The 27,407-nt window shown below is 49.6% G+C and overlaps 1 protein-coding gene across 1 annotated transcript; it reads left to right on the top strand.

Annotated features, from left to right (window-relative positions):
- Positions 1-397: 397 nt before the first annotated feature.
- On the top strand, positions 398-26,916 carry VPS37B (VPS37B subunit of ESCRT-I). Its single transcript, XM_024758630.1, has 4 exons — positions 398-560; positions 21,677-21,848; positions 23,918-24,000; positions 24,660-26,916. Exons 1-4 carry the CDS (start codon positions 450-452, stop codon positions 25,161-25,163), a joined length of 870 nt encoding a protein of 289 aa, XP_024614398.1. The 5' UTR covers positions 398-449; the 3' UTR covers positions 25,164-26,916.
- Positions 26,917-27,407: the final 491 nt, after the last annotated feature.

Genomic DNA, 27,407 nt, shown 5'->3' on the forward strand with positions numbered 1-27,407 from the left:
AGCTCCATGTAGGCAGGGGTCCTTTTTATTTTATTCAGAACTGTATACCCAATTCCTAGTCCACACAGTAGGTCGCAACAAATATTTGTCAAATGAATCTAGGCATTTCTTTTCCTTGAGGGAAAGGCTCTTATGACATCATGGCGCGCACTCCTGTGCCGCAGTGACATCATTACCGCTGCTCACTGGGTCACAAGCCCGTCCCCAGGTTCCTTTCCCTTCCCTTAGAAGCCCCCTACTTTTCCTCAGACAACCCCCGCCCCTAACACGCCTCCCGCCAGGTGCCCAGGTTGCTACGTCACGTCCGCCCGCCCGCGCGGCGGTGACGTCACGGCCCAAGGGCTGGCGTCACGTGCCCCCCCGCTGGGGGCGGGCCTTCGGGGCGGTGCTTCCGGTCCGCGGAGCCTGGCGGCCAGAGCGGCGGCGGCGGCTGCAGCCGAAACGCGGGGATGGCGGGTGCTGGCAGCGAAGCCCGGTTCGCCGGGTTGTCGCTGGTGCAGCTCAACGAGCTGCTGGAGGACGAGGGGCAGCTGACAGAGATGGTGCAGAAGATGGAGGAGGTGAGCCGAGCGGGGGCTCGAGGCGGCGGCGGCGGGGCCTCGAGGGGGACGCGCGGAGCCGGGGGCTGGCGGCGGGCTGGAGGTGGCCCAAGGCGGAGGCGGTCGCGGTGCCTCAAGTTGGGTTGAGGGCACTGGGAGGAGAAATGGGGTGTGCTCTTGAGACGGGGTCGGGGGTGAGGGGACCGAGGCTGGGGCGGAGCTGGGAAAAGCGTCCTGGGACGGGGGCTGATGGGGTCCTGAGGCGGGGAGTGGAGCAGGGATTAGAGAGCCTAGAATGGGCATTTGGAGACGTGGATGACTGTGGCTGAGTCCGGTGGGGCGAGGAGGGAATTGGGGGATCGAGACTGGGTTGGAGAGGGTAGAGGGGACGGTAGTTGAGGATTACGGGTGCCTGAGACTGGACTGAGAGGGCCTGGGCGGGGGGCGGGGGCTTGAGAGGTACAGGGGGACTGAGGCAGTTATTGGCGTCTGAGAATAGGTTTTGAGGTGCTGAGTGGAGTAGCTAGATAGAATCTTAGGAAAGGATTGGGGGTTCCAAGATGAATTTGGGGGCCGAGGGTCTGTACCTAAGTCTGAGAGGTAGTTCTGAGATGGGGTTTTAGGGTTGGGCAGAGGTCTCCAGGGTTGGGAGACACAAGGCCACGGACTTACCCAGTTAAGATTTGAGGTGTCCATGAATCTGAGGGATCCTGAGTGTCCGAGGGACCCTCCAGGGTCTGACTTCATTTGGAAGTGGCCTTAACAGCGTTATCACAGGGGGCTCTTCTCCAGGGTTTTGTGGGAGGGGTCTGAGGGTGGCAGCAGGATGCCCTTTCTGGTAAGAGTTACCCCGTTTGTGGAAGAAGGGAATGTGGTAATTCTAGTAGGGTAGCTTTGCCCCACAGTGTCTTTCCTTGCTGGGGCCAAGGAGGATTCAATCAGAGCTGTTTTGGGGGAGGAGATAAACTGGAGGTCGGGGGCTGACGGCCAAGCCCCACCTCTTTGATAGTGGAAGGGCTGCCCAGTCTCTGGAAGGCATGCCACCGCTGTTTCTGGATATCTCACTGCATCCCTTGCGGCGTGGTTTGTCCTCAGGGGTAACTGACTTCACTCTTGCGTCTGCAATGTGCGCTTTCTTTTCTCCTTTTCTCCCAGCCCTTTTGAACTCTTTCCCTGAAAGTCCAGTCCTGTGAGTCTGGGTCCTCTCCAGGCAGGTGGACCCAGGCCGATCCAGCTCTCCCCAGCCCATCTACCATTCCTACTCCTTTGTCTCTGAAGTCTGAGCCTTCCCACGCCTACAGGGCTGAGCTTCTCACCCAGAAGCCTGTGGGGGGGCTTTTGGCTTTCTTTCCGAAGAGGGAGTGATTGTTCAGCACTGAGCCAGCCCCTTTAAAAGGGGGCTTGTATGGAGGTTGCACATTGAAAATCACTGGAAAACCCTCAACAGATCATTGTCCTGAGCTACAGAGAGGCCACTGTAGTAAGATGGTATCAGTCTTTCCATTAATCCACCCCTTGTATTCCCGGGCTTTGTAACAACTTGGCACATACAACTTGCTCTGAGATGCAATTTACCCTATTTATGGTCTCCATGTGGCGCTTTCCTTTTTAGAGAAGAATAAGTGACAAAATCCATCTTTCTTGACTGAATGAGAGTTTCATGTCTCCAAAGAAAGAAAATCTTTGCTTAGTTTCTCTGCTTTTCAGTTGCCAGGAGACCTTTTTGTCGATTGTCAGCAGGCATCTTTCTAGTTTAATAATAAAATGATAGGTATGTTTCTCTACTGGGTAACACTGCCTACAAGTTATTTTATTATATGTGACTATCCAGTTTCAGAACAGAGTACTGTAGTTATATTAGTAGAACATTAATAGAAGTAAACTGCTTTTTAGTGGAGGGAAGATTGTGGAGTCAGGTCATTCTGCTGACTCCGGCTTCACCTGTTTCCGCTACATGAGAAACTGGAGGTTACTATTTAAAGGGAAAGGCAAATTAATCTAGCAGGATTTTTTTTTGGGGGGGGGTTAAAGGTGACCTTCATACCAGAATATCCTATAGAAACACTGAGGACCAGGTCCTCTTCATTAGACCACACGGTTAAGTTCAGTTACTCAGCAGAAGCTTGTTCTTTAGGGTGTACTGCTTTTAGAACAAGGAAACTGAACGTGAAGACCGAAATACCTTAGCCAGGCAGCTCACCTAGCCACGGTCCCCCTTTGCAAGTCCTGTTACCCTGATCGTGTGTGGTGCGTTTCTGAAGGAACTGGTGTGATGTGAACAAAATTCTGACCATGGTAGTTTCACTCAGCTACTAATCTTGTATGTTGGTTTATTTGGGGATGGCTGTGAGACACCGTAGAAGAAAATACTTTGTGAACTGTCCACTCTTGACCAAATGGCACATTTATGATCTGGTGTTAAAGAACATTCGGGCTCTGGAATCATTACACTCCAGGCCAGACCTGGCCACTGCCCAGCTGTGTGACTGCAGGCAGGTCACCTCACCTCTGTGAGCCTCTGCTGGGGAAGGATATATGAAAATATTTATTTCTTAGCGTTGATGTGGGGATTATGTGAAAGAGTGCACGTTAAGTCCTTGACACGGCATGCAGTTAGTGTTTAATAAAGAAGTAATTGCAATTAGTAATTTGTAGTTCTCTTTTTAGAGCGATTACTGGCAATCCTGCGTACAGATCATCCTGACCAGTTAATAGGGTCTTATCCCAAGAATCTATAAAGTAAATTTTTATTTGGTATTAGCCTAAGAAACATTTACCTTTCTGTGGTCAAAAGGATTATGTATCTCAGTAGGACTAGAATGAGACAGTAAATGGAACAGCGCTTGCACAGCGAAGAATCTCTTAACCCTGAACCAAAGGCTTTTTTTTTTTTTTTGGCCGAAGGAAGTGTTTTAAATTGTAGAGTAAGGCTTCTTCAAGCCTGAGGGGCTGTTTTGTGGCGGCTGGGAAGTGTGGCTGGGTTTTGAAGGCATTCACTGTTAGGCTGAAGTACAGCTGTGTACTATGCTTCGCTTACCTTGTTTTAATTGTGGTATCCGAGCTTTAGTCCAGCTCGAGACTAAATTCAAATCATGCCGGCGCTGCAGACATTCTCATTTTCCCTGCCCGTGGGTTTCTCTTTTCCTGTTCCTCCTGTCTGTATGCAGTTCTCTAAATGTAGTACATCCCTATGGTTGTAGGTTCTTCCCTGGTGCTCTGGGCTGATGTTTGTTATGTACACGTTTTTATTTTTATTTAAAGTTATTTTTACATGGCAGTGGAATGTGCCTTTCTCTGTCCACATTAACCCCATTGGACTTGCAGGGCACTCCCTTAAAAGGAACTGTCGCTTAGGGGATTAGGCAGCTAAACCGGACCTCCTGGGTCATTGCTCCCCGCGTGCTTTCTGAGGAAATGCTGATTGGTTGGTGTTAACTAATGATTCACTAAGGATTCAAATTCAGGATGTTTGTTCCTGGGGCAAGTGAAACTGCCCACAGGCAAAAACTCTGAGGGTCTGAAAAATAGATTGTTTTGTGGAAAGTAAAGAGTCTGGTCTGGAAGAAGCTGTTTCCCTAAGGCGTGTTCTGGTGTGATTTGTGTGGGGCTGCGAAGCTACTTGGTGAATCACAATGGCTCATTGAAATGTACCGACCAGGGACTGCTTCCTCAAACAAGCTCTGAACACTGGTGGGACTGGTTTTTAGAAGCTAAGATTTAAAACCCTTTTGAGTGTCTGCTACTGGAGTTTGTCTCTGTTCCTGTTGTACAATCATTATTGTATATATAAAGGCTTCAACTTTTATGTTTAGAACTTCTCTTCCATGGACCCATGACTTTAACGCTTGTACAAAAAATTACTATGCCCCAGAATATTTTCTGAAATCCAGTATTATCTGACTTTTTAAAGAACCTGAGAGTTTTGTGACTTATTTTAAACTCTGCTTCCCCTGTAAAGTGAGGATGGTAACCATGCCTGCCTTCTAAGGTTCGTGTGAGGCGAAGTGGAATAGCAGGTGAAGTCAGTAGAGGCTAGCTCCCTTTCTTTAAAGAGATTTTCAGAATTGTTAGACAGTCTTAGGTGAAATCTGATCCCTTATTTCATGTAGTTGTTGTCTCCTTCTTTTGTATTGATCAGAAGTGCAGTGGGGGTGGTATAGTACAGAAATGGCTTTTGATACCAACAATGTGACCTTTGGCAAGTATTCAGTCTTTCCAATTGCAGCTTCCTCATTGAAAATAAAGGGGATAATAGCAGTAAGCTACTCCATAGGGTTGAGGGCTGTTGGGTGGACTAAGTGAGATAAGCCTTTAACATGCTTATCATAGGAACTTCCCTGGTGGCGCAGTGGATAAGACTCCCCCTGCTCCCAATGCTGGGGGCCTGGGTTCTATCCCTGGTCAGAGAACTAGATCCCACATGCATGCCGCAACTAAGGAGCGCACGTGCCGCAACTAAGACCCAGTGCAACCAACCAGTGAAACAAATAAATAAATAAATCTTAAAAAAACCCAAAACAGATGTTTATCATGGTATTGGCACAGAGTGAACACTCATTAAGTTGTTATTATTCAGTAGTATTGCCAAAAATAGAATGCATAGTGTCCTTTCTGCCATTTCAAGAGACTCCATTTCCTTTAAATGCTGTGGAGCACCTACTGTGTGCGAGGCATTATAAGGGATAGAAGCATGAATAGCGTATAATCCCTATATTATAATTTAGGAAAGAAACCAAGTACACAGACATCAATACAAGAGAGAATAAGAGGTAGGGAGCTTCAGTTTGGGGAGATGAAAAAGATTATGGTGGCGATGATGGTACAGCAATGTGAGTGTATGTAACGCTGCAGGAAACATGCACTTAAAAATGGCTAAAGGGGTCAGTTTCATGTTTTGTATATTTTACCACAGTTTTTTTGTTTTTGTTTTTTTAGAGAGAGAGAGAATAAGAAAAAGGTTACATGTGAATTGTAAATGACATTGAAGGTCAGATGAGAGGCTTCCTGGTTAGGTTAGGTTCCTACTGCAAGAGATGGACTTTGATAGGCAAGTAAGATTTAAGAAAATAAATGATCGAATACAGTAATTCCTATACGAGGGTGTAGAATGATACAAGAAACATCTGTGTACCTGCAAGCGGCTTTGGAAGAAAACACGACCAAGCCAGAGAAGAGCCCTCTGTGCTCCATCCGGAACGTGATTCCCCACCCACCAGGGAGCCACTGTCTTGAATTAGGTATTTATTTCTCTGAGTAGTATTTTGACCAAAGTGGGGACCCACGAAGGAGTGACAGCCTGAGCACGGTACTGAGCAGGAAAGCACGGGACAGGTTTTATGACTCGTTGAGTTACCAGATCAGATTTGCTAGTGTGAAGGGAAGTGATAGGAAATAAGGCTGGCGAGGCGGAGAGCCAGGTGAGAACTCAGTGGCGGTTCCTTTGGCAGCACTGAGTTTCTGTGACTCTTTGGAGCAGAGCAGCAATGCGATCAGAAGAGCACTTTAGGAAGAATATTTTGGCAGCAGGGGCTGGATTGGCATGGGGAGGTTCAGGAAGACCAGGTCAGAGGTGGAAACAGAAGGGCAGGTGAGAAGAGGTTAGGATTTGAGTTTGAGCTGGAGTTCTGGGAGGGGAGATGCAGACCAGCTGGTTGGACCCCTTCACACCATGATGCCCTTGTGGAGCTGTCTATCCCCCTCCCCTGCCCACCCAGGGACCCCATCAGCTTTGCCTTCCAAATGTTCTCCCCACCTCAGTCCCAGACACACGGTCCCTTGGCCTCTTGGTATGCCTCCTCGGTGGAATTTGAGACACATTTTGTAAGTCCCTTGCTTCCCTGTGTCCCCGACTGGCCTGGGGGTTCCATTTTATCACGTTTATCTTTGTGTCTTTGGCACCTAGCACATGCCTGGCGCACAGGATGTGCCCAGTTAGTGCTACTGAGTGAGTGGAGGTAGCTGGGCTTTGAGTGGAAGTGAGAGGGTGGGCCAGAGCGAGGCTGGAGGAGGGAAGAGGGGATCCTTGAGACCGTGGTAGCCTGGGTGTGGGGGACAAGCAGGGCAGTTATGTGACATCGTCCGGCAGGCAGCTGAGTGCAGTTCTGGAGCTCAGGGGGATGGTTTGCTTAGAGATACAAATTCGGGGGCTGACTTCGTCCAAGCACTTGTTGAAGTCAAGGAGAATATAGAAGTTTGAAAGGCCATTAGGAGTAATGGGGTTGGGAGAAGGAAAGAGGTGCCATGGAAGGACACGGGTCCGATGACTCGACTTTACAGACAAGTTGACATCCTGTTGCAGTGCCTGTACCGTACAGATTAGTCAGGAGGAACCCAGAAACAGGCTGCACTGGTTGAGCCTCATTGTCGTGTGCAGAATTGAGGTGCTCTTGAGCTAAGCCAGCCTCATTGTAGGTTTGGCTTTTATCACAGTATTTGTAGCGGAATGTTGCTGTGGGGATCATGCCAGGTAGCAGTGCAGGGGTGTCTCTAACGACCTGTGCGTCAGCCGCGGCTCACAGATGTGATCGCTGAGGCTCAGAACATGCTGGGGCAAGAGTTCTAGCTGGTTTATTTCCTTCCTCAGCTGTGTGGGGTTTTCACATCCCATCATTATTCAGGAAAACCATCTTACCCAGTGGTACAAAGACAGAGGAAAGTTCTTTGTAGAGTTACTTCATAGGGAAGAGTGAAAATAGAGCAGCAGATGTAGTTTTGTTGTCAGTAGGTTACCTTGCCAGTATGTCTGGGGAAAGCTTTTCAACGCATTTCTCATGGAACCGTGAGCAACGTTGTTCATTGTACCAAAGAGCGCATGTGAAGAGCAGATGTTTGAATAGTTGTTATATTACAAGCAGTGTCATAGTTAATAAAAGACTTGATTTGAAAGAAACATTATCTCCAAGGTTCGCTTGGCACCTTGAGGTTATATTCACACCCATAGCCCAGGGCTGAGGTTGGCAGAGGGACAGTAAGTGCTAATTGGTGTTTGCCATCAGACAGCGGCTTTCATTAATGTGAGCACAGCTGAGGTAGGGTAAGTTTATTCATTTACTCAACCTTTATGGAACACCTTGCTGTGGGGCGTGGGGTGTGGGGCACGGGTTGTGAAACCGCTCAGCCACAGAGTTTTCATCTTTTAGGATCTCGCAGGTATGCAAAAGCCAGTTTCAATGTATGGGTGAGGACACGCCCTAGTGGGAGGGAGACGTGGTGAACCTTTGCAGGGCTCAGGGAGATCCTTGGGAATGTTTCCTGGAGGAGATGACTCATGAGCTCTGATTGGAAGGGTGAGTTAACCAGGTAATGAGGGAGAAGGGCTTCCAGGCATGGGGCTGGGCTGCATGAACAGAGGCACAGAGGAAAGAAGCAGAGATTGTGTGCCCAGGAATACTGCAGGCCTTGCTGGAGGGGCCAGGGCAGGGCGTGGGGGGAACGAGTCCGGAGAGGCGGGCAGAAACCAGACAGCCCCATGTTTCCTGAGAAAGCTTGGGCTTCACTCTCCAGTCAGAGGGAGCCACTGGGGGGTTTTAAACCAGGGAGTGGTGTAGTCATACTTGGCGATTTATGTAGATGATTCAGGCAGCCAGGAGAGGATGGATTTGAGGGGTAAGACCAGAAAGCGGGGAGATCAGTTAGAAGCTGAAAGAGGATTGAGAAAAAAGATTTTCAGGCAGCCAGACCCTTTGACTTGGAGGCTTACACCAGACTCATTGCACAGCCTGCTGAGTCTCGCTTTGCACACAATTCAGATAACAACATGCTTGGTCCAATGGCTAATCTGTCAGTGGCAGATTTTTTAAAGGGTGTAGGGAAAAACTAATAGAGCCAATTACACCATCCAGAAATAAATGAAGCTGCACCCAAAATGTAAGATCAGCTGTTAAGCATAGGATTTGGGTTGTTAGAAGACTTCGGACACGGATTAACCTTTCTAAATATTGGTTTCCTCATCTTTAAAAGGGGAGAATTAAAATAAAGGGAATTACACCATCCAGAAATAAATGAAGCTGCACCCAAAATGTAAGATCAGCTGTTAAGCATAGGATTTGGGTTGTTAGAAGACTTCGGACACGGATTAACCTTTCTAAATATTGGTTTCCTCATCTTTAAAAGGGGAGAATTAAAATACCGTCCTTATGAGACTTTGGAGGATTAAATAAGATAATGTTCGTAAACTGTGGAACACAGTGCGTGACCATGATAAACGCCAGTAAATGACGCTGTGGCGGCTGTGAATGAAGTGGCTGAGGCTGGTTTAGGGTAGTGCTTCCCTAATTCTGGGATTGTTAATGGCGATTACAGAAAGAGGGCTCTGTGGGCAAGAAGTCTGGGGAATCTGCTGAAATAAGAGGGGTTTTGTTTTGCTTTGCTTTGTTTGGTTTGGTTCTTACAGCTAGTGTGTGTTGAACTCAGTCTGGGGCGGCCAGGTTCCCTGGGGCACACTTGGGCAAATGCTTATTTAAGGACATAAATGTATCCATCTGCTTCCATGGTCCAGGGATATTGGTTTATCATAGACCCACTGTAGTTACTTGATATTGATGATTCTGTCTCATCAGAGGCTGTCCTTTGTGCTTTCATGTGCTCTGTTTAAGAAGGCAAGGAAGGAGACTTCCCTGGTGATGCAGTGGTTAAGAATCCGCCTGCCAATGCAGGGGACGCGGGTTTGAGCCCTGGTCTGGGAAGATCCCACATGCCTGCGCACCTAGAGCCTATGCTCCGCAACAAGAGAAGCCACAGCAATTAGAAGCCCAGGCACCGCAACTAGAGAAAGCCCGTGCGCAGCAATGAAGACTCAGTGCAGCCAAAAATAAATTAATTAATTAATTAAAAAAAAAATAAAGCAACGAAGTATATTTAAGATTTCTTAAAAAAAAGATTTAAGATTTCTGATCCTAACTGATCAAACCTTTAAAAAATGACATTTTTAACATGTTTATTATAGAAAAATTAAAAAATACAACTATAAAGAAGAAAAATATAATCACATGTAATACCACCGCTCAGATAAACACTGTTGAACATTTTATACATTTTCTTTACGTGTTTTCTACCACTAGGATCATTCTGCATGTAGAGTTTTTGACTTGTTTTTAATCTAAATTTATGCTCTGGGCATTTTCTTATTTTTTGTCAGAAGATCCTTACATGACATTTTTAGTGGCTTATGGTATTTTATCATGTGGGTATGACACAATTTATGTGACTAGTCCTTTATTAATGGATATTTAGGTACTGGGTTTTTTGGCTTTCATAAATTATATTGCGGTTAACATCTTTGAGCATAAATCTGTTAAAATATCAACACTTAATTTTTTTGAAAATGAGTCAGTCTTAAGTATCTAGGCAATTATTTTAGTTAGAACATCTTATTCCCTACATCACTTATAATTGCAGTTTTTTTGTTGTGAAATTTAAGTAGAATAATTTAGAGTAACTCATTCTCCTTTGACTAATCCCTTTCTCTACCCACAGACTAAAAAAAAAAACTCGTTATTAGAATAGCATTTTCTCATACTGAATAGAAGATGAATAATTTCAGTCATGTGAGAGTAAACTTTTATCAAACTGAATTCTTGAGTCAGGTGTTGGAGAGTTCATGTCATGATATATTTTAAATGTAAAAGCAAAATTGTCAAAAGATGTTGTCTTGATATACATCTGGGATCTACCTGGATAGGCATTTTCTTATCTGCACCTGTGTAAAGACTCTCCCAGAAAACTCTCATACATGCTTTTCTTGTAGTTTGTGGTGAAGAGGAGAAAACCCCAAAGCTCTCACTAAACAAGTGAACGCTTTGGTTGGTTGTCTTGGCAAGAAACTACTACTAAGAAAAGCAAAGTTTAGAAATTCTGTCTTCTGTAGGCTGCTTTCTTTTGGGGAGGGGGGGAGGGATCTGGATTTTTAAATTACGGTGGAAGCTATTAATTGACCTCCCTCTACTTAACTAAAGTGTTCCAGTAATTGGCATTCTCCATGCCCTTCATCAAATATAACGATTGATGCTTCTCTCCCCACCCCCACCCCCGCCAATCACGATTAGATGCTCGGGCATTTCTGCTCCCACGCCACAGTTGCGTGATTACCAAGAGTCACGTGTGTTTTCTCTCAGACCTGTTCATTCTGATATATATTTTTTTAATTTTTGAAATTTATTTAATTTATTTATGGCTGCGTTGGGTCTTCGTTGCTGCGTGCAAGCTTTCTCTAGTTACAGTGGGTGGGGGCTTCTCTTCTTCGTGGTGCGCAGGCTTCTCATTGCGATGGCTTCTCTTGTGGAGCACAGGCTCTAGGCGTGTGAGCTTCAGTAGTTGTGGCGCACGGGCTCAGTAGTTGTGGCTGACGGGCTCTAGAGCACAGGCTCAGGAGTTGTGGCGTACAAGCTAAGGTGCTCCGCGGCATGTGGGAGCTTCCCAGACCAGGGCTCGAACCCATGTCCCCTGCATTGGCAGGCAGATTCTTAACCACTGCACCACCAGGGAAGTCCCTCATTCTGATTTTGTTACAGTAATTACATGATTTCATTAAGTACTATGGCAACCGAGGAACCGTGCGTGAAAAGAGAGAGTGAAAACTGTAAGTTGAGTGCTTTGGAAAGAGTTACTATAAGGTGATTCACTAGGAAAAAAAGCTTTCTAGTATTCCAGAAGGATTCTGCTCTCATCTTGCTTGTCCAGTGTCTTCAGGTTCCCCACATGAGAGGGTGTGGTCTAGGCAAAGAACTTCTGGAAATCGAGCTAGTGGACCCTTTCTCTAAGAAAGGACCTTTGCTTTAAATGAAAAAAATGGATAGGTCTTTAAAATTCTATGTGTTTAGTGAGTTACTGCTTTAACCAAACTGCTCAGTTAACCAGCAGCTGACTGGTTCTGATTATATGAAGTGAGGGCTTCTCTGTGTCCTGGCTCAACTGCTGTGAGATTCTGATTCTGTAGGACTAGGCTGGGGCCAGGTGTGACAAGCCCCTTGCTTTTAGGAGATGAGGGACAGAGGCAGGTGACATCGTGTTCAGTTTGGGCCCCATCCTGCCTTCTGCTCCTCATCCCTTCTTCCACGCAGAGTCCCCAGGAGTTACAAGGCCAGTGATACTAGGAAGGTAACATTTATTATCCACACCACTATCCACACACTATCTTCTAGGAAAAAAAAAATACAAGGGAAAACACCCTGGTATGTTGTGCCTGCCAGAAGTAGAAAACAATCAAATCCTGTGTAGCTGAGACCACTTCTTCCCTGGGGCGAGTCCGTTTATTTTCAAGCCTAGCTTTTTGCATTTCCTGTGGTCAGTTGCACTTACAGTGAGTAACATACTAATTTTTAAGATGGAGTCAGCTCCATATGGAAGGGATTGGTCGAGTGTCTGCTACTTTCTGAGGACAGCAGGTTTCTCTCAACAAGAAGGATTTTGATATCTGCCATCAGAAGTAGCAGTCTTTATTAATCTAATATGTTCTGTTGAGTGGTTGTTTCAGTGGAACGTTTGGTAAGCAGCTGGCACATTTACTTTCCCGAATAGGCTGTAGCCTTGGAGATGGTTTCACACAGCCCACGAGATGGTCGTATTTTAGAACAGCTTCATAATGTTCTACAGTTCTTTCACTGGATTTTTTGTATTTTCATATCCTTAATTTTTTTAACATGTTAAACAGTCCAACTCAGCAACTGTTAAGTTTTCTCATAGAAACTCAGGGAACATTTGGATTGAACCAAGCCACGTTGGGTTGTGTTTACAGGTCACCTCTGGGATATTATAGGCTTGGATTACAGGCTTCACCTGAAAGCCCGCCTTCAAATGGAAGACTGGTGAAATGAGTGCATCACTGGGAAGGTCTTTTCACTGAATGGAAGATGAATTTGGGTTTTCTGATAACCTAACCTTTAGTATTAAAGCCCAAACTCAAATTGCATGTGACTTTAGTGAAATCTATTGTAAAATTAATTGGTGAACTAGATCAGGTGTAGCACAACAAAAGGAAACGAGGTTAACCTGGCTGAATGCGTGCCAACCTTTTTATCACCTAATCCATAAGCCTGCTATGTTTAAAGTCTGAATGCAACCTGAACTTGTCTAGTGGAAAGTAAAAGGCTAAGATTTCTTTCATTCTGTATCTTTGTATTATATATAACTTTCTATTTAATTTTATTTGGAGAGGAAAGTATCAAAATCAAAATGAATTTCCCACCAAAAGGAACCAGTGTTTCTTTGAGAAGGACCCACCTGAGTTAGGGGCAGCAAATGTACAGATTGGTCTGGGACATCTTGTTTTACCAGAGAGCAGGGCAGCTGTCAAACCTCTGGGGTGTGTCAGCCTAAGAGCCAGCTCAAAGTGTCTCCCACTGGCCACGGACAATTTGAGCATTAGGAAGATTAATGACTACAGCTGATTAAAAATCTGTTACTTAATAATGACACCTCCAGAAAAAGCTTATTGGTCGTTTTTGGAGGTTGCTCGAGCACTAAATCTTCTAAAAGTTGGCTTTAAAAGTGGAAGGGTGGCGAAATCAAACATTCATCCTGCTTTTCCTATGTAAATTATTTCCTATACTCAAACAGATGAGGCAGAATGCTCAGAGGAATTCAAGCCAATACATACAAAAGATGAAATTAAAGAACTTTTAGTAAGTGTAGTTACAGCATTGTAGTTAGAGTCATGAAGTTCTTGCCCATTAAAGATACATATTAAAGTTTTTACGGGTGAAATGATATTATGCCGAGATTTGCTTTAAAATACTTCCCCCCCAGAAGTGGGGAGTACAGAAGAAACAAGACTGGCAAATGTTGCTAATTGCTGAACCTGGGAGAAGGGCGCACGGGGATTCATTATACTTACCTCTGCTTTTGCTTTGTGTTTGAAATATCCTAATAAAAGGGTACATGAGAGGCATAAATAGAAATGAAATTTAGGTGATTACTGGAACTTGAAAATAGAGAAGTGGTGGTAGACTGGGTTTTGTGTAGTAGGGTAGGTTCTGTGGCGTAATTCGTGGTGTAATCCTGTAGAAAACACAGCTGGAGACAGAATACCCTAACTCTTAATGTCATACCTCTGGAGTTACTTCCTGGCACTTGTGACTTCGGTGATCTCTTAAACCTCCCAAAGATTGCATTTCCTTTTTCCTGAGTAAAATGGGGACAAATCTGTCTCACCCTCGCTGAGAGGATTAAGGAGCTATAATGCGTGGCACAGTGCCAAGCATGCGGTGAGAACTCCAGAAATGTTCACAGATACTGTTGAACTGTGTCAGGTGCTGGCGAGAGTGAAGCTGTCACGTCACCACCAGTAAGTTGTCTTACTTAAATCTTTAAGTTCGCATCTGTTTGATTTTTTTTCCCCCTGAACCTTTCTTTTTAAACTTTTTATTTTGTATCGGGTATAGCTGATTAACAATGTTGATAATTTCAGGTGTACAGCAGAGGGACTCAGCCGTACATATACATATGTCCTCCCCTGAGCCTTTTCTTTGAATAGCAAATGCAGTCAGGGCTACAGGCTGCAGTACAGGGTGAATGGTGCCCTCTGGAGTTAGGCCCTGTGAGCTGAACACCGCCCATCTCCTGGCGGTCTTGACGCGGAGACTTATGCTCAGGAGGACAGGCTGTGTTCTGGTTGTTGTTCCCCCAGAGCCTGGCACGTGATGGTGCTTCTTAAGTATTTCTTGAATGAATGAATGAAATGCGCAAGCCGCTGTGTTGGAGCACGTTGCGGTGGCTGTTATGAGCCGTACGTAGTCTAGGTGCTGGAGTTCATGAGTGACTTAAAAAAAAAAAAAAGATGTGTAAAGTATTGTGGCTTCCAGGCCATCACAATCATAAACATTACTCCCACATTCTACCCGCCTCTAATGAGTCTCCACATGGGTGTTGCACGTCTGATGTCTACGCAGTAATGGGTAGTTTCGCTTTAGAGCAATCGCTGTCATAATCTTAATTTTTTCCCTTTATGCTTTTTTTCCAAACTGTGATCACTCCTGTGGTAAAGCAGGGGTGCGGATAGTTTCACCTGGTTGGTTGTAATAATGAGCACTCATCTGTGATGTTACTGTTTAAACATTTATTATAAACATTCAAAGAAGCTAATCTTCAGAACAGCTTAGCAAGGTTTTAACAGCTGGCAGGTGGTGGCCTGAGGCCCAGCAATAAGCGTCCTCCAGACTGAGGTGGACACATACTTAGCAGCAGGCATGTGTTGGCCTGGGTACTGTGCTGGGTTCTGGGGATCGGGGAGTGAACAGGGCTCAGTTTTCCTCTTAAGGGGCCTGATGTTCTCATCAGAAGGGTGAGCGTGGGCTCAGATGTCGTTGTATTTCCTGGGGAAAGCCATTCCAGTTCTGTCAGTCAGGCCTTTGGCGAGACAGGGCACTCAGACTCCCCCAGGGCTGGTGCAGAACGGGCCACAGGTGTGCACTTCTCAGCCTCAGGCCTGAGGGATGGAGCTGGGTGTGGAGAACGAGAGAGGGGGCTGCTTTTGATTGGGGTGGGGGACTTGGTCACCTACAGCGACCCCAGAGGAAGGGGACCCAGAGAACCCCCTCCTCGTCCCACCCTCAGTCCCCATTGCTGAATCCAGCTAGAACCAGAAGGCAAGGGGCCTAAGTGGTGGATGTGGTTCAGCCAGTTGGCCCCTGGGGCACAGAGCAGGATGGAGAGTGGATCTCAAGGAGAGGTGGAAGATTCCAGGCCTGGATTAAGTCCTCTGGATGCCATAACACATTACACAACTTGGTGGCTTAAAACAAGACAAATTTATTCTCTCACAATCCGGGAGACCAGAAGTCCTAAATCAGGGGTGTCCATGCTCCCTCCAGAGACTCTAGGAGAGAATCCGTTCCTTGCCTCTTCCAGCTTCTGGTGTTGCTGGCCTCCTTGGCCTGTGACCGTATCACTCCATTCCCTGCCTCTGTCTTCACATGACTTTCTCCTCTATGTGTTCTCTGTGTGTCTTGTATAAACCCACTTGCCATTGGATTTAGGACGACCCAGGTAATCTAGGATGGCCTTTGCCTTCTTTAACTTAATTACATCTGCAAAGAGTCTTTCCCCAGATAAGGTCACATTCCCAGGTTCCAGGGATTAGAATGTGGACATTTCTTTTGGGGAGCCACCATTCATCCCACTACAAGCATCCGTCACTCGCAGGAGAGTTAAAATGCCATTGTGATTCAGTGATAGCTGTTGGTGTGACTTTGTTTAATTTGTCTTCAGTCGAGGGGCACTCCGCGAGGGCAGGGTCCGGCCTGCCTCGTTCACCCCTGTGTCCATCGCCAGCCCTGCCCAGGGTCAGCGCGTAACAGTGCCTCAGAAGATCCTTTTTTGGATGAATGAATAAACTGATGAACGGACAAGCACCGTGAACTACAATTCGGAGTAAAGCCGGGGGTGTGCTCTGTGAGGCCACAGAAGAGAGCCCAGCTGTCGCTGTGTGCTGAAGGAAAGCCAGTTCAGTTACATCATTTGGGTCTCTGGCGCAACAGGGGGCGCTCAGCTTGGGGGAGTCGAGGGGCGTGTAGTAAAGGTGTTCTTTACAAGGAGATGGTGGGTGTAGACCCTCAGGGCTGGTGCAGTTCAGCTCCGAGCCGAACACTTAAACAGGGATGGATGGAGCGGTGAATTGTGCCTCAGAGAGCACCCGGCGATCAGGGAGTGAGAGCGTGTGTAGCTTTTCCTGCGGCTCTCGGAGTCGAAAAAGGTCCCGAGCCACAGCCAGGGCAGGGCTTTGAGGAGGGGCTTTATACGCAGGGGCTCGAGCAAAGTTGTTGGTGAGGAGTGTTTTATCTACCAGACGGAATGTTTACTTGTTAAATAAAATGGGATCCTTTACTTTGTACAAATACTAGGCCTGTTAGCATCGCAGTAGGTGAGAGGGCAAACCTGTGTTTTTTGGTTTGTTTTGTTTTGGGGCTGCACCTCGTGGCATGCGGGGATCTAGTTCCCTGAGCTGGGATCGAACCTGTGCCCCCTGCAATGGAAGCGCAGAGTCTTAACCACTGGACCGCCAGGGACATCCCCCAAACCTGTGTTTTTTGGTTTGTTTTGTTTTGGGGCTGCACCTCGTGGCATGCGGGGATCTAGTTCCCTGAGCTGGGATCGAACCTGTGCCCCCTGCAATGGAAGCGCAGAGTCTTAACCACTGGACCGCCAGGGACATCCCCCAAACCTGTGTTTTTATCTTAGTTCCCGTGTCCTTACTGGGTTTTGAGCATTTAAAGAACTTTAGTACGATCAAGAATTTCCATCTATTTTGTTGAAATTTGCTAACATAATTCAATAATGTCATTTACTTTGTTATGATACGGATTATATTATAGTGTAAAGGGGGAGTAAGGGACTACTCTGAGTATTTTTCCATAAAAGATTTAGCTTGGAAACATAGGCAGATTTGCCCATTGTAGTGTTTATAGGAAGGCACAGTTATAATTATAGTTGAAGGGGCAGACAGGCCAGCTTAAATCAGAACTTCACATTGTGGAAGCATCTGGTTTGGAAAACATCCACTGCAGACCCAAACCTTGACCCAGCTCTGGACAGTGGGGCGCAGGCAGGCCCCCGTCCTGGCCCCGAGTGCCTCTCAATTGTAACTACTGCGTGTGTCATGCAGAGGGGAGTTTATGTCTGTTTTCCTCCTCACCAACTTTATTTTCTTCCACACTCCCCCAACCCAAATAAATAATGACCTGTGCATTTGAGGTAGAATGTACATTCTGTGAAAACCTCATATAGTGATATAAGCCTCCCACTCTGCCTGGACAAGTATATGTAAAAGACCTTGGTTTTTTGTTTGTTGTAAACAAAGGCAGCTTATGTCCCTAGAGCCTCTGCCCTTCTGGTTCTACTAATACCTAACAGGTTTTTTTTTTTAATTAAAACATAATTACTTTCTATAAATTTATACATGCTTATTATAAATGATTCAAACACTATACACAGGTAGAAAGAGGAAAGTAAAAAAAAAAAGTCACACCACTGAGAGGTTGCTGTTAGCTTTGGCTGACCATCCGTTCAGACAGCCCTGCTCACGGATGGACAGATGGGCAGAAATCACTGTATAAATGGATCTTACTGTAAATGCTATCACACATCTCAGTTTTCTTTGATTTTGAACAGAAAAGGAAACTGAAGTGAAACTGAGTACATTTATAAAAATGTTTCATTACCACAGAGAGTTTATTTCCTGAAAAGATTTCTCTGTGGTTAAGAAAAAGAATCATGAGAAACCATCAAGAGGCTGGGACCCAGTTTTCAATTTCAGGGCGTATGGCTCCGCACGAGGCCTCCTCTCGCACGGGTCCTCGGAGCAGTAGGACAGGGGCTGGGGAGTCAGACTGCACGTCATCCAGGGTGGCTGCCACTTAGGCCTTGCTGAGTGTGGTGTGCAGGGTCCCCCGAGTCCTTTGCAAACGATAGAACAAGTCTGGCTGCTTCCTCCCAGTTTTCCTCAACTGGGATGATGAAAAGGAACGTTGGGGAGGAAGGTCTTTCTCTAATGCAGCATCACAGGCGTGTTTGGGCCCCGCTGCTTGTGCGGGAAGAGCTTTATCAGAGGCTTTTCCCCACTTCAGCCTACGCCCTGGCCACTGCTCCTGCCACCACTGTCTCCACTGTCCACCTGGACAGGGTGCGGGTGTGCCCTGGGTGGCCACTGAGAATTTCCTGATAGTCTTGTAAAAACATCTGAGCACCCGGGGATAGAAAGAGTACAGCCAGCGTGACGGTCGTCTGCATTGGTTGGAATTTTATTTTGCCTCTGCATTCGGTGCATGACATGTTGGAGGAGAAGTGATTCTGACCTGACTTGGACCCCAAGAGAATAAGCTTTATTCGTAGATATGTTTTAGGGTGGAACGGTGAGGCAAGGATCACCTGGGGGCTTTGAAGACACTCTCTAGGCCTGGGTCCCCTCCTAGAGAATGGGGCTCATCTGGGGCTGGGCTGGGCCCCCTTGCCTTCAGGTAGTTCAGCTGATGCTGAGAACCCCCGCGGTAGGCTGGCACTTGGCGGTGCTAGGATGGTGTACTTCCCTCACGCGATGCCTTTCCAGTGGCCCCTCGGGACCCCTGTGCTTGTGGTCTGCCTGCGCTGAAGACTTGGGGAAACTCCTGATCGGATGGCCCTTAGATCCAGGACGAGTGAGACCCTCCACCACAGTCCCCAAGGGTTCCTCTATTACGGGAGCCCGTCTGTTGCATAAAAGATTCGGGGCATTTGTTACTTGGCAAGCACAGCTCATGGTTTTTTTCTTTTTGACTCTGCGTTTTGTTACCCACCTAGTTTGCCAGATGTATCCTCAAGTGACTGGCTTTTTAGGGGATGAGAGGGTCTCTCTGATTGATTCAGCAGATCCTTGCTGAGTGGCTGCTGTGTGCTGGCTGTTTGGCACACCACAGATGACAGGATACCCAGAGGGGGTAACAGTGAGTGGACGCACAGACGTAGTGCTCACTGGTTGCCATTGGTGGCAGGAAGGAAACAGGTGCTGTGACAGAGGGCGGCTGCTGGCTTAGCGAGGACGGCCAGGGAGGCCTCTGCGGACAGGGTGCTCAGCTGGGGCCGGGCAGTGAGGCGGAGCCGGGGGCCTGCTCAGGGAGAGCTTGGCTGGTTCTCAGAACTGCTGGGACGGGGCGAGTGAGGACCAGGTCACCCCAGGGCTCAGAGGTCAGGGCCTGACGAGTTTGGCTCCATTTTCGCTGATTCTCAGTTTGAGAATAGGAGGGTGCCTGTTCCTCTCAATTCTCTGGGCCTCACTCAGGGCCTGACAAATAACAGTTGCTCAGTAAGTGTTTATTGAACACAGAACTGATTGAGTCAGAATGATGGCATGCGCGGGGCAGTGGGTCCTGAGGGTGGCCTTGAATACCTGCCCCTTCCCGTCCATCAGATGAGACCAGTCGGAACAAAAGATCTCATCAATAGTCTGTTTTATTTATTTATAATTAAAGTTTAAATTTTGAGATAATTGTAGATTCACATGCGGCTGTAAGAAATAACACAGAGATCCTGCATAGCCTTCACCCGGGTTCCCCCACTGACAACATCTTGCAAAATTCTAGTCCACTCCCAAGCCAGAATTTTGACACAGATATGGTCAGAGCAGGGCACCGTGGCCATGAGGAGCCTTTCTGTCGCCTCTTACAGTCACTTCCCTACCCCTAACCACGAATCCATCTCCATTTCTGTAGTTTTGCCCTTTCAAGAATGTTGTATACACAGAATCTTGGAGCCTGTGACCCTCTGGGCAGGTTTGTTTCTTTCGCTTAGCCTGTCCCCTGGATCTCCGTCCAAGTTGCACGTGTCTCAGTAGCCCACTCTTCCTGCTCACGGTGTGGGTGTAGTACTGCGCTTAGCCGTCCACCTGCTGAAGGACACCTGGGTGGCTTCAAGCTTTTGATGACAGAGACGGCTGTTCTGATCATGCATGTGCAGGCTTGTGTGAACACACACTTTCATTTCTCTGGAGTAAGTGCCCAGGCGTACAATTTCTGGGTGGTAAGGTAGTTACCTCTTTTGTTTTGAAAGAAATTGCCGAGCTGTTTTCCAGGGTGGCTGTGCAATGGTTGGCTTGTATGTTCCCTTAAATGGCTTAATCGAAGGAAAGGCTCTTCTGCAGGACCTCTGGATGCAATGTACCTGGAGGCCGAGCTGCTGTGGGTAGGGCTTGGGGCGGTGCTGGGAGCCCCCCAGGACCCCTCCACAGTCTGCAGGACCAGGAACCCAGTTAAACCAGCTCCTTCCAGCCCTCACAGTCCTTGCTGGCTGAAAGCAGCAGTGAGAGAGGGGAGAGTATTTCCACCGTGCTAGTTTTATAGTATTGAGCTAGAGGCTTAATTTTCTATCTTAACTTAAATTTTGCTTTACCCTGAGCCTAATCTTGAGGGCCCTGCCCTGTGGGCCGTGCGAGAGACGCAGATTATGTGTCTGCTGAGGAGAGGAGCCCCCCACTCGGTGGTCAGGGCCTCCTGCTAGAGACCTGCATCCAAGGCTCTTTCTTTGTTCTCGCGTGCGTGTGTGTGTGTGTGTGTGTGTGTGTGTGTGTGTGTGTGTGTGTGTGTGTGTGTGCGTGCACGCGTGCTGGGAATTGTGCACTAGCGCCAAAGGGTATGGCTGGAGGGGGAGGGGTTGAAGCGGAGGCAGCGAGGCCAGGAACCTACAGTCAGACGAGCAAGAGGAAGGAAGTAGCAGAGAAAATATAGCCTGGGTGGGGTGGGGTGTAGAAAATATCAAGGGGAGGGCAGGATGGCTGGTGTGGGGCTGACGGAGAGCTTTGGAGAGAAACGGGGGCAAATAAGACTTCAAGTCCGGAAAGCGAGGTGGCTGCAGGCCGTGGAGGAGCCCTCAGCAGCAAGTGGAAAGGGGGCTGAACTAGAAGTAAGACACGTTGGTATTTTTGCTTTTTTATTCAATGTACTTCTGGTTACGTTTCATTAGGACTTCCTCACCTTTTCTCAGACCTCGCATTAACCCCTCTCACCCCTGAGGTCTAGGCGGGCTTCTCCACCCACACGTGACCTGTGCCCCCCCACCCCCTCCGCCCCGGAAGCACAGGACCCCTGTCGGGCAGATAAATCCCCGCCCCCAGCTTTGGATCAGCGGTGCTGATGGACCAGCGGTCAGGAGCTGGGGAGGCTCAAGCCTCTGCTCAGACGTGAAGAGCTGGTGTTGGGCGTAGGGACAGAGTAGAACAGGGCCCCTGAGTGGATTCCTTCCCAGGGTCTCGGGCTTTCACGTTTGATCTCAAAGCCTGACGACTAAGCCTGAATTGACACCATGCCAACTGGCCCTCCTCTGATAAAAAGTGATTCTTTCGCTTCTCTGGAACAGCAGCAACTCGTTTTGGAAAACTCTAGCTCTAAATCTTTAGAGCCGTTCGCTCCTAAGAGCGCAATGGCAGTGGTAAGGAATTCCGGTCACAGCACAGCTCCTGGGGTAAAAGCTTCAGCAGGTCCTGGGACAAAGCCCGTCCTGCAGGCCTGAAGGAGAGGAAGTGGTCTCGCTCTTTAAGAACGGGAGCAGCGTCCAAACTAGAAATCGGGGCTGGCGTTGGGATGGGGGCAGCTGCCCAGCCAAACGGAAGCTGCTGCGGTGGCCCCGGGGGTGGGGCTCGGGGCTCACACGCTGGTTCTCATCACCCTGTATGGTCTTTGCAGACGCAGAACGTTCAACTTAACAAAGAAATGACGCTGGCCAGCAACCGGAGCCTGGCAGAAGGAAACCTTCTCTACCAGCCCCAGCTGGACTCTCTGAAAGCACGTTTGACCCAAAAATACCAGGAACTCCAGGTGCTCTTTGAAGCCTATCAGATAAAAAAGACCAAATTAGGTAACTCTTTTAGGGTGATCTTTCAAGAATAAAGAGCTGAGGGAAGGTTGCATTTTCAAGCTGTTGCACTAACCAGGAAAGAAATGTTATTATGGAACAATTTCAGATTAAGACAGTCATTACTGCTGTGAAAAAATAGTTTATATATAGGATTGTGTCAGTAATTTAGAAGAAGAGACTTGACTACTTTTTTTTTTTTTTTTCGGTACGCGGGCCTCTCACTGTTGTGGCCTCTCCCGTTGCGGAGCACAGGCTCCGGACGCGCAGGCTCGGTGGCCTTGGCTCACGGGCCCAGCCGCTCCGTGGCACATGGGATCTTCCCAGACCGGGGCACGAACCCGTGTCCCCCGCATCGGCAGGCAGACTCTCAACCACTGTGCCACCAGGGAAGCCCTTGACTACTTTTTAAACAAGACTACCTTTTCCAAACACTATAGAAAAAAGGCAGTTTTCTGAATTATGATATACAACTAATGTTTTATCCTTGAAGTTACGCCCTCACAGTTAATGTTGAAAAATATTCATCACTGGAATACTTTATTTTAATGTCACACTTTACTTTGCAGCCATTATGAAGTGACGCAGGCATTGACTATTGTTGAAGCCTGAGTGCATTGGGGGTAGCTTCCAAGGAAACTGAGATTAAGAGAAGGTTAAAAGGGGAGTTCCCTGGTGGTCCAGTGGTTAGGACTCAGTGCTTTCACTGCCGTGGCCCTGGGTTCAATCCCTGATCAGAGAACTAAGATCTCACAAGCTGAGGGGCATAGCCCCCCCCCAAAAAAAAAGGAGAGAGAAGGTTAAAAAATCACCCCCTTCAGTGAAGTGTGCAGTGACGTCCGATACCATGATTCCTATATCTGTATAACTGCAGTAAAAATGCGCTGTAACACACCCGACCAGAACGAGTAAAGGTGAAAAGGCTGGCAACACCAGTGCTGGTGGGGATGCGCGGTTCTTCCATTGCTGGGTGGAGTGAGAATTGGAGAAGCTGCTTGTTAGCACCTGCTACAGTGAAAAGTAGGCATGCTCTATGATTCAGCAGTTCCACTGCTGGGTGTCTCCCCAACAGAAGCGAACGTTCACTCATGTCTATCAAAAGATGCACACAATGGGCTTCCCTGGTGGCGCAGTGGTTGAGAGTCCGCCTGCTGATGCAGGGGACACGGGTTCGTGCCCCGGTCCGGGAAGATCCCACATGCCGCGGAGCAGCTAGGCCCATGAGCCACGGCCGCTAAGCCTGCATGTCCGGAGCCTGTGCTCCGCAATGGGAGAGGCCACAGCAGTGAGAGGCCCGCGTACCACACACACACACACACACACACACAAAAAAAAAAGCACACAAGAATGTTCGTTATAGCTTGCCTTGTGAGAGCCAAATTTGGAAACAGTCTAAGTGTCCTTGTACAGAATGATGGGTCGGTTGTGACACTTACACAACTTTCAGTGCCACAAAGCACGGAAAGAAATGGACTGCTGATGCGTTCAGCAACACGGATGGTCTCAGAGACGTGGTATTGAGCGCAAGAGGCCAGCACAGAGCACATACTGTGTGATTCCACTTGTGTGCCGTTCAGAAGCAGGCAGGACTCTTGGGTAGTGGAGGTCAGCACCTCTGGGAGTGGCCTGGGGAGCCTTTGCAAACATTCCGTATCCCAGTCTGGGTCATGGTGGTGGGGTTTGTATGTGTAAAAATTCAGGTGGTGCACTTACGATGTGTATACTTTATGTATTTATGCAAATTATCACTCAGAACTCCAAAGGAAATAAATTATAGGGTGAATTGCAGGGTTAGGTTGCAAGGTTGGGTCACACGTTCAGTCATCGCCCCTGTATTGTGAGGTGGGAGGGTGACGCCAGCTGCCGTTACGGCCTTTCCTCTCAGCTTCCTGGAAAGTCAGCTCAGTAGGTGTGACTCTCCTGTCGCCTGTCCAGCGAAAGTACACTCTTTCTTCGAAAGGGAAGTGGGGAGGAGACTGGGGGGGCGTGTTGTCCTGAGGGGCTGGGGGTCATGGTGGTTTCTGAGGGTGTGCCAGTGCCCCTCACGCTCTCGTGCCTCCTGCTTCTTCCAGATAAACAGTCCAGCAGCGCTTCCTTGGAGACCCTGTTAGCACTTCTGCAGGCGGAAGGGGCCAAGATCGAGGAGGACACCGAGGTAAATCCAGCCAGCCCAGCGGGACGCCCCAGGGCAGTTACCTGGGCCTGGGCCCAGTTCCCCCAGGGCCAGGCGTGCCGGCTGCGCAGAGTGGGCAGCCCAGCCCGTGGGTTGGGAAGAGCGCCAGCCTGGGGGCCAGGGAGGCAGCGGGGGCGGTCTGGTCCTCAGGTGAGGGGTACACGCTACACTGTGAATCGGAGCCCGTCCTGTCTGCGTCAGCTGGCCGGGCAGAGCCTGTGGGCACGACCAGCTGAGCACCCGAGGCTTAAGCCTCGCTGAGCCGTAAGGAAACGAGTCAGGGTCCAAAGTTGTGTGGTTGTAGCCTCGCCGGACTAGGCCGAGTGCTCTGAGGAACCGTCGGGCGGGGTGGCCCTCGTTGGCACGAGCGAGTTTCTGTCCTGCTGACCGTGTGGGGCTGGCAGGGCGCAGCCAGTGGAGGGAGGGAAACGCTGGTCTCGGCCAGGGGCTTAGCAGCTCGGGCCCCTCACCTTAAGGTGGGCTCTCCCCAGGCCTGCCGTCTGTCCGGCAGGTGGGACCAGCACCTCTCTTCCCGCTCGCTTGGCCCAGGTGGGGCACCAGGAGCGGCCGGGGACAGGGAAGGGGATGGGTGTCCTCATGGCTGGCCTGCCCCGTGAACCGGCTTTCTCCTGCTCCTCCAGAACATGGCAGAGAAGTTTCTCGACGGAGAGCTTCCCCTGGATCTCTTCATCGATGTCTATCAGAGCAAGCGGAAACTGGCCCACATGCGAAGGGTTAAAATTGAGAAGCTCCAGGAGATGGTGCTGAAGGGGCAGAGACTTCCGCAGGGCCTGCCGCCGGCCCCACTGCCCCCCAGGGTGCCCGAGCCAGCGCCCACTGCCCCCCTGCCCTACCCCTCCCCGGAGGCCAGCGGGCCCCCCTCCGCAGTGCCTCGGCGCATCCCTCCCCCACCGCCCCTGGTGCCTGCGGGACGCTTAGCCACGCCGTTCGCCGCCGCCCTGAGCTCAGGACAGGGCCCCCCGCACCCAGTGGCGCAGTGCCCACCGCTGCCCCCGCGCGGGGGCCTCCCCGCACAGCAGGACTTCTCCCTGCAGCAGTTTGTGTTGCCACCGTACCCGCCGGCGCTGCCCCAGAGACCCGCGCCCCGGCTGCCTCCGCACCAGCCGGGCTTCATCCTCCAGTGAGCGGCCCTCGTCCTCCCCGTGAGACTCCGTCGCCGGCGCCTGCTGGCCGGGTCCGCGCACGCAGATGGAGGCCGTGAGCACCGGCTGCTCTGCCAGGGGCTCTGGTGCTCGGGCCAGGGCGTCCATCTGGTTGTAGAGCCGTAGGTCAGTGGTAAGCACACGTAGAACCCTGGTTGTGGACACCTGGGCGGTTGTGCGCTGGGCCTCAGCCGGGCATCCTGTGGTCGCGCTGGTTTGTGTTCTCCGTATGATTCCTCAGTCTGGTGTTGAATTCGTGAGTTTGGGGAAAGTCGTCGTCTCCCCCGCTCCCCCCCCGCCTCCGTTCCCACGTAGGATCGTGGTCCTCCCATTGCAGCTTTATTTAATAAGCATGGTTCATCATTTCTGCTTTATTTTCAAGACAGTTCTGTGGGTCCCAGCCCACTGCCCACCGCGGCCTCTGGTGGGGGCCGGTCGGGTGGGCCAGCCCAGAAGGTGCTTCCTGAACCCGTGTGGGGCGGGCAGTCCTCAGAGTCCCTCCCTCCCCCGAGCCTGGATGCTTCAAAGCCACCCTCGGAGTTTGCACTCGGCCCCCTGCCACGTCCAGGGGCCGGGCGAGCTGCGGCGGGTGAGGAGGTGGCCAGGAGCTGGACTTGGCACAGCAGATGGCGGCCCCAGCCCCTCCTCTGCCTCCGCCTCGAGCCAGCCGAGGCTCTCTATGAAGAAGTACTCCTCCCGTATTTTTACTATGTGTGTGATTTTCCTGTTTTATATTGGGAAGGAAAACTTTTTTGACACTCATAAGACCATTCAGGGAAACTTATGAAAGATGCACGTACCGTTCTGAGCAGGCTGAGGGTGCAGATGAAGTGAACGCAGCTTCCTTTCTCGCAAGCAGTGCACGGCTGCCCCCCGCGGGGCCCGTGCTGTGCCTTAGCTTACCTGGTGCCAGGAGTGGCCGGCCAGGCGCTGGGGCCGCGTCACCGGCCGGCCGCTGCTGCCCCGGCGGCTCTGCGTTCCTTGTTGTGTTGCAGGTGGAAGAAAAGCCCACCCACCTTGAACCAGAATGCCCTTAGCCGATATTCTCTGCCTCTGGCTGGGCCTTGGGGCAGGGGTGTGACAGAGGGATGCCAGCAGCATCTCAGCTCAGTCTGGAGAAAGCCTGCCCCTCAGTGTTAGGGAGGTACCAACAATCTCCGATGCTCTGGCAACACCCCAGGCTGTGCCTGCCCCCTGGGTTCTCATCCGCACGTGCCACGTGTGCCGGATTCCCAGGGCCCCAGGCGGGGCTGGGGGTAGCGTTGCCGCCCACCTGTTGACCAAAAAAAGGCCCGTGTGCTCAGTTGTGGAACTCCTGACTCTGGCCTGTGACTCCCCAACTGGCTGCTGCCCAGGTGACAGAATCCAGGCAGAGCTCAAATGGGGTCTGTCCCGGCAGGCCCTGGGCGAGGCCACCAACCTTTGTCCTCAGTTACTGTACATTTCTACTCCTGGACTTGAACTCCTGCTGTATTGTAATTGTTTTTAAAGAGAACAGCTGTATAGGACGATTTACTGCCCTGCCAATCAGGTGGGCCTGTTAATGTCTGTGTATCTCGAGAGTGGTGCCACCCAGCCCGTACCTCTGCCGCCTGCAAGGGGCACAGCCAAAGGTGTGAGCTCGGTGTTGGTGTGGGGGAGGGGCCGCCAGGCTGGCCTTGCCGTCTCCAGGGCCACATCTGAACTGTGCTTGTAAAGCTGTTAAGACCCCTTTTAATAAATAGAGAATTGTTAATAACGGCCCTGTCCTTTATTTGCCTGGGGACCCTCATGACGTGTTTGGTTCTAGAGTATCAGCAGTCAGCGTTCCAACAGCGAGGCTGACTGGTGTGGCTCTGAAGTTACAAAAACTAAAGGCCACTGAGGTGGTGGTTCTTGATCCGCGAATCTCAAATGTGCACCAAAAGAGGCAGAAGGAAGCGCGTTCCTCCTGTGTCGGGGTGTCTTTGGGGTCTTAGCCGCCCTGCCAGGGCCTCAGCAGGGGACTCAGGGTGCCCCCTGGGCTCAGTTCCGCCCCCCCCCCCAGCTTCTGTCCACAGGCCAGCTGCACAGCTGATGGAAACTCTACTTAGAACATTCTCTGCTGATTTCAAGTAAATGATACAATTCTGTGGCTGGCGTTCTGCTCTGAGACTCGCCCACAGGTGTTTAAAGGGGACCCATGGCCGAGTCACGCGCTGCTGGCGGCTGGGAGGAGGGACCTCACTGCCCGCTGGGGCCTTTGTG

This window comes from Neophocaena asiaeorientalis, unplaced genomic scaffold (assembly GCF_003031525.2).
Source record: "Neophocaena asiaeorientalis asiaeorientalis breed wild unplaced genomic scaffold, Neophocaena_asiaeorientalis_V1.1 scaffold77, whole genome shotgun sequence".
Classification (NCBI taxonomy): Eukaryota; Metazoa; Chordata; class Mammalia; order Artiodactyla; family Phocoenidae; genus Neophocaena; species Neophocaena asiaeorientalis.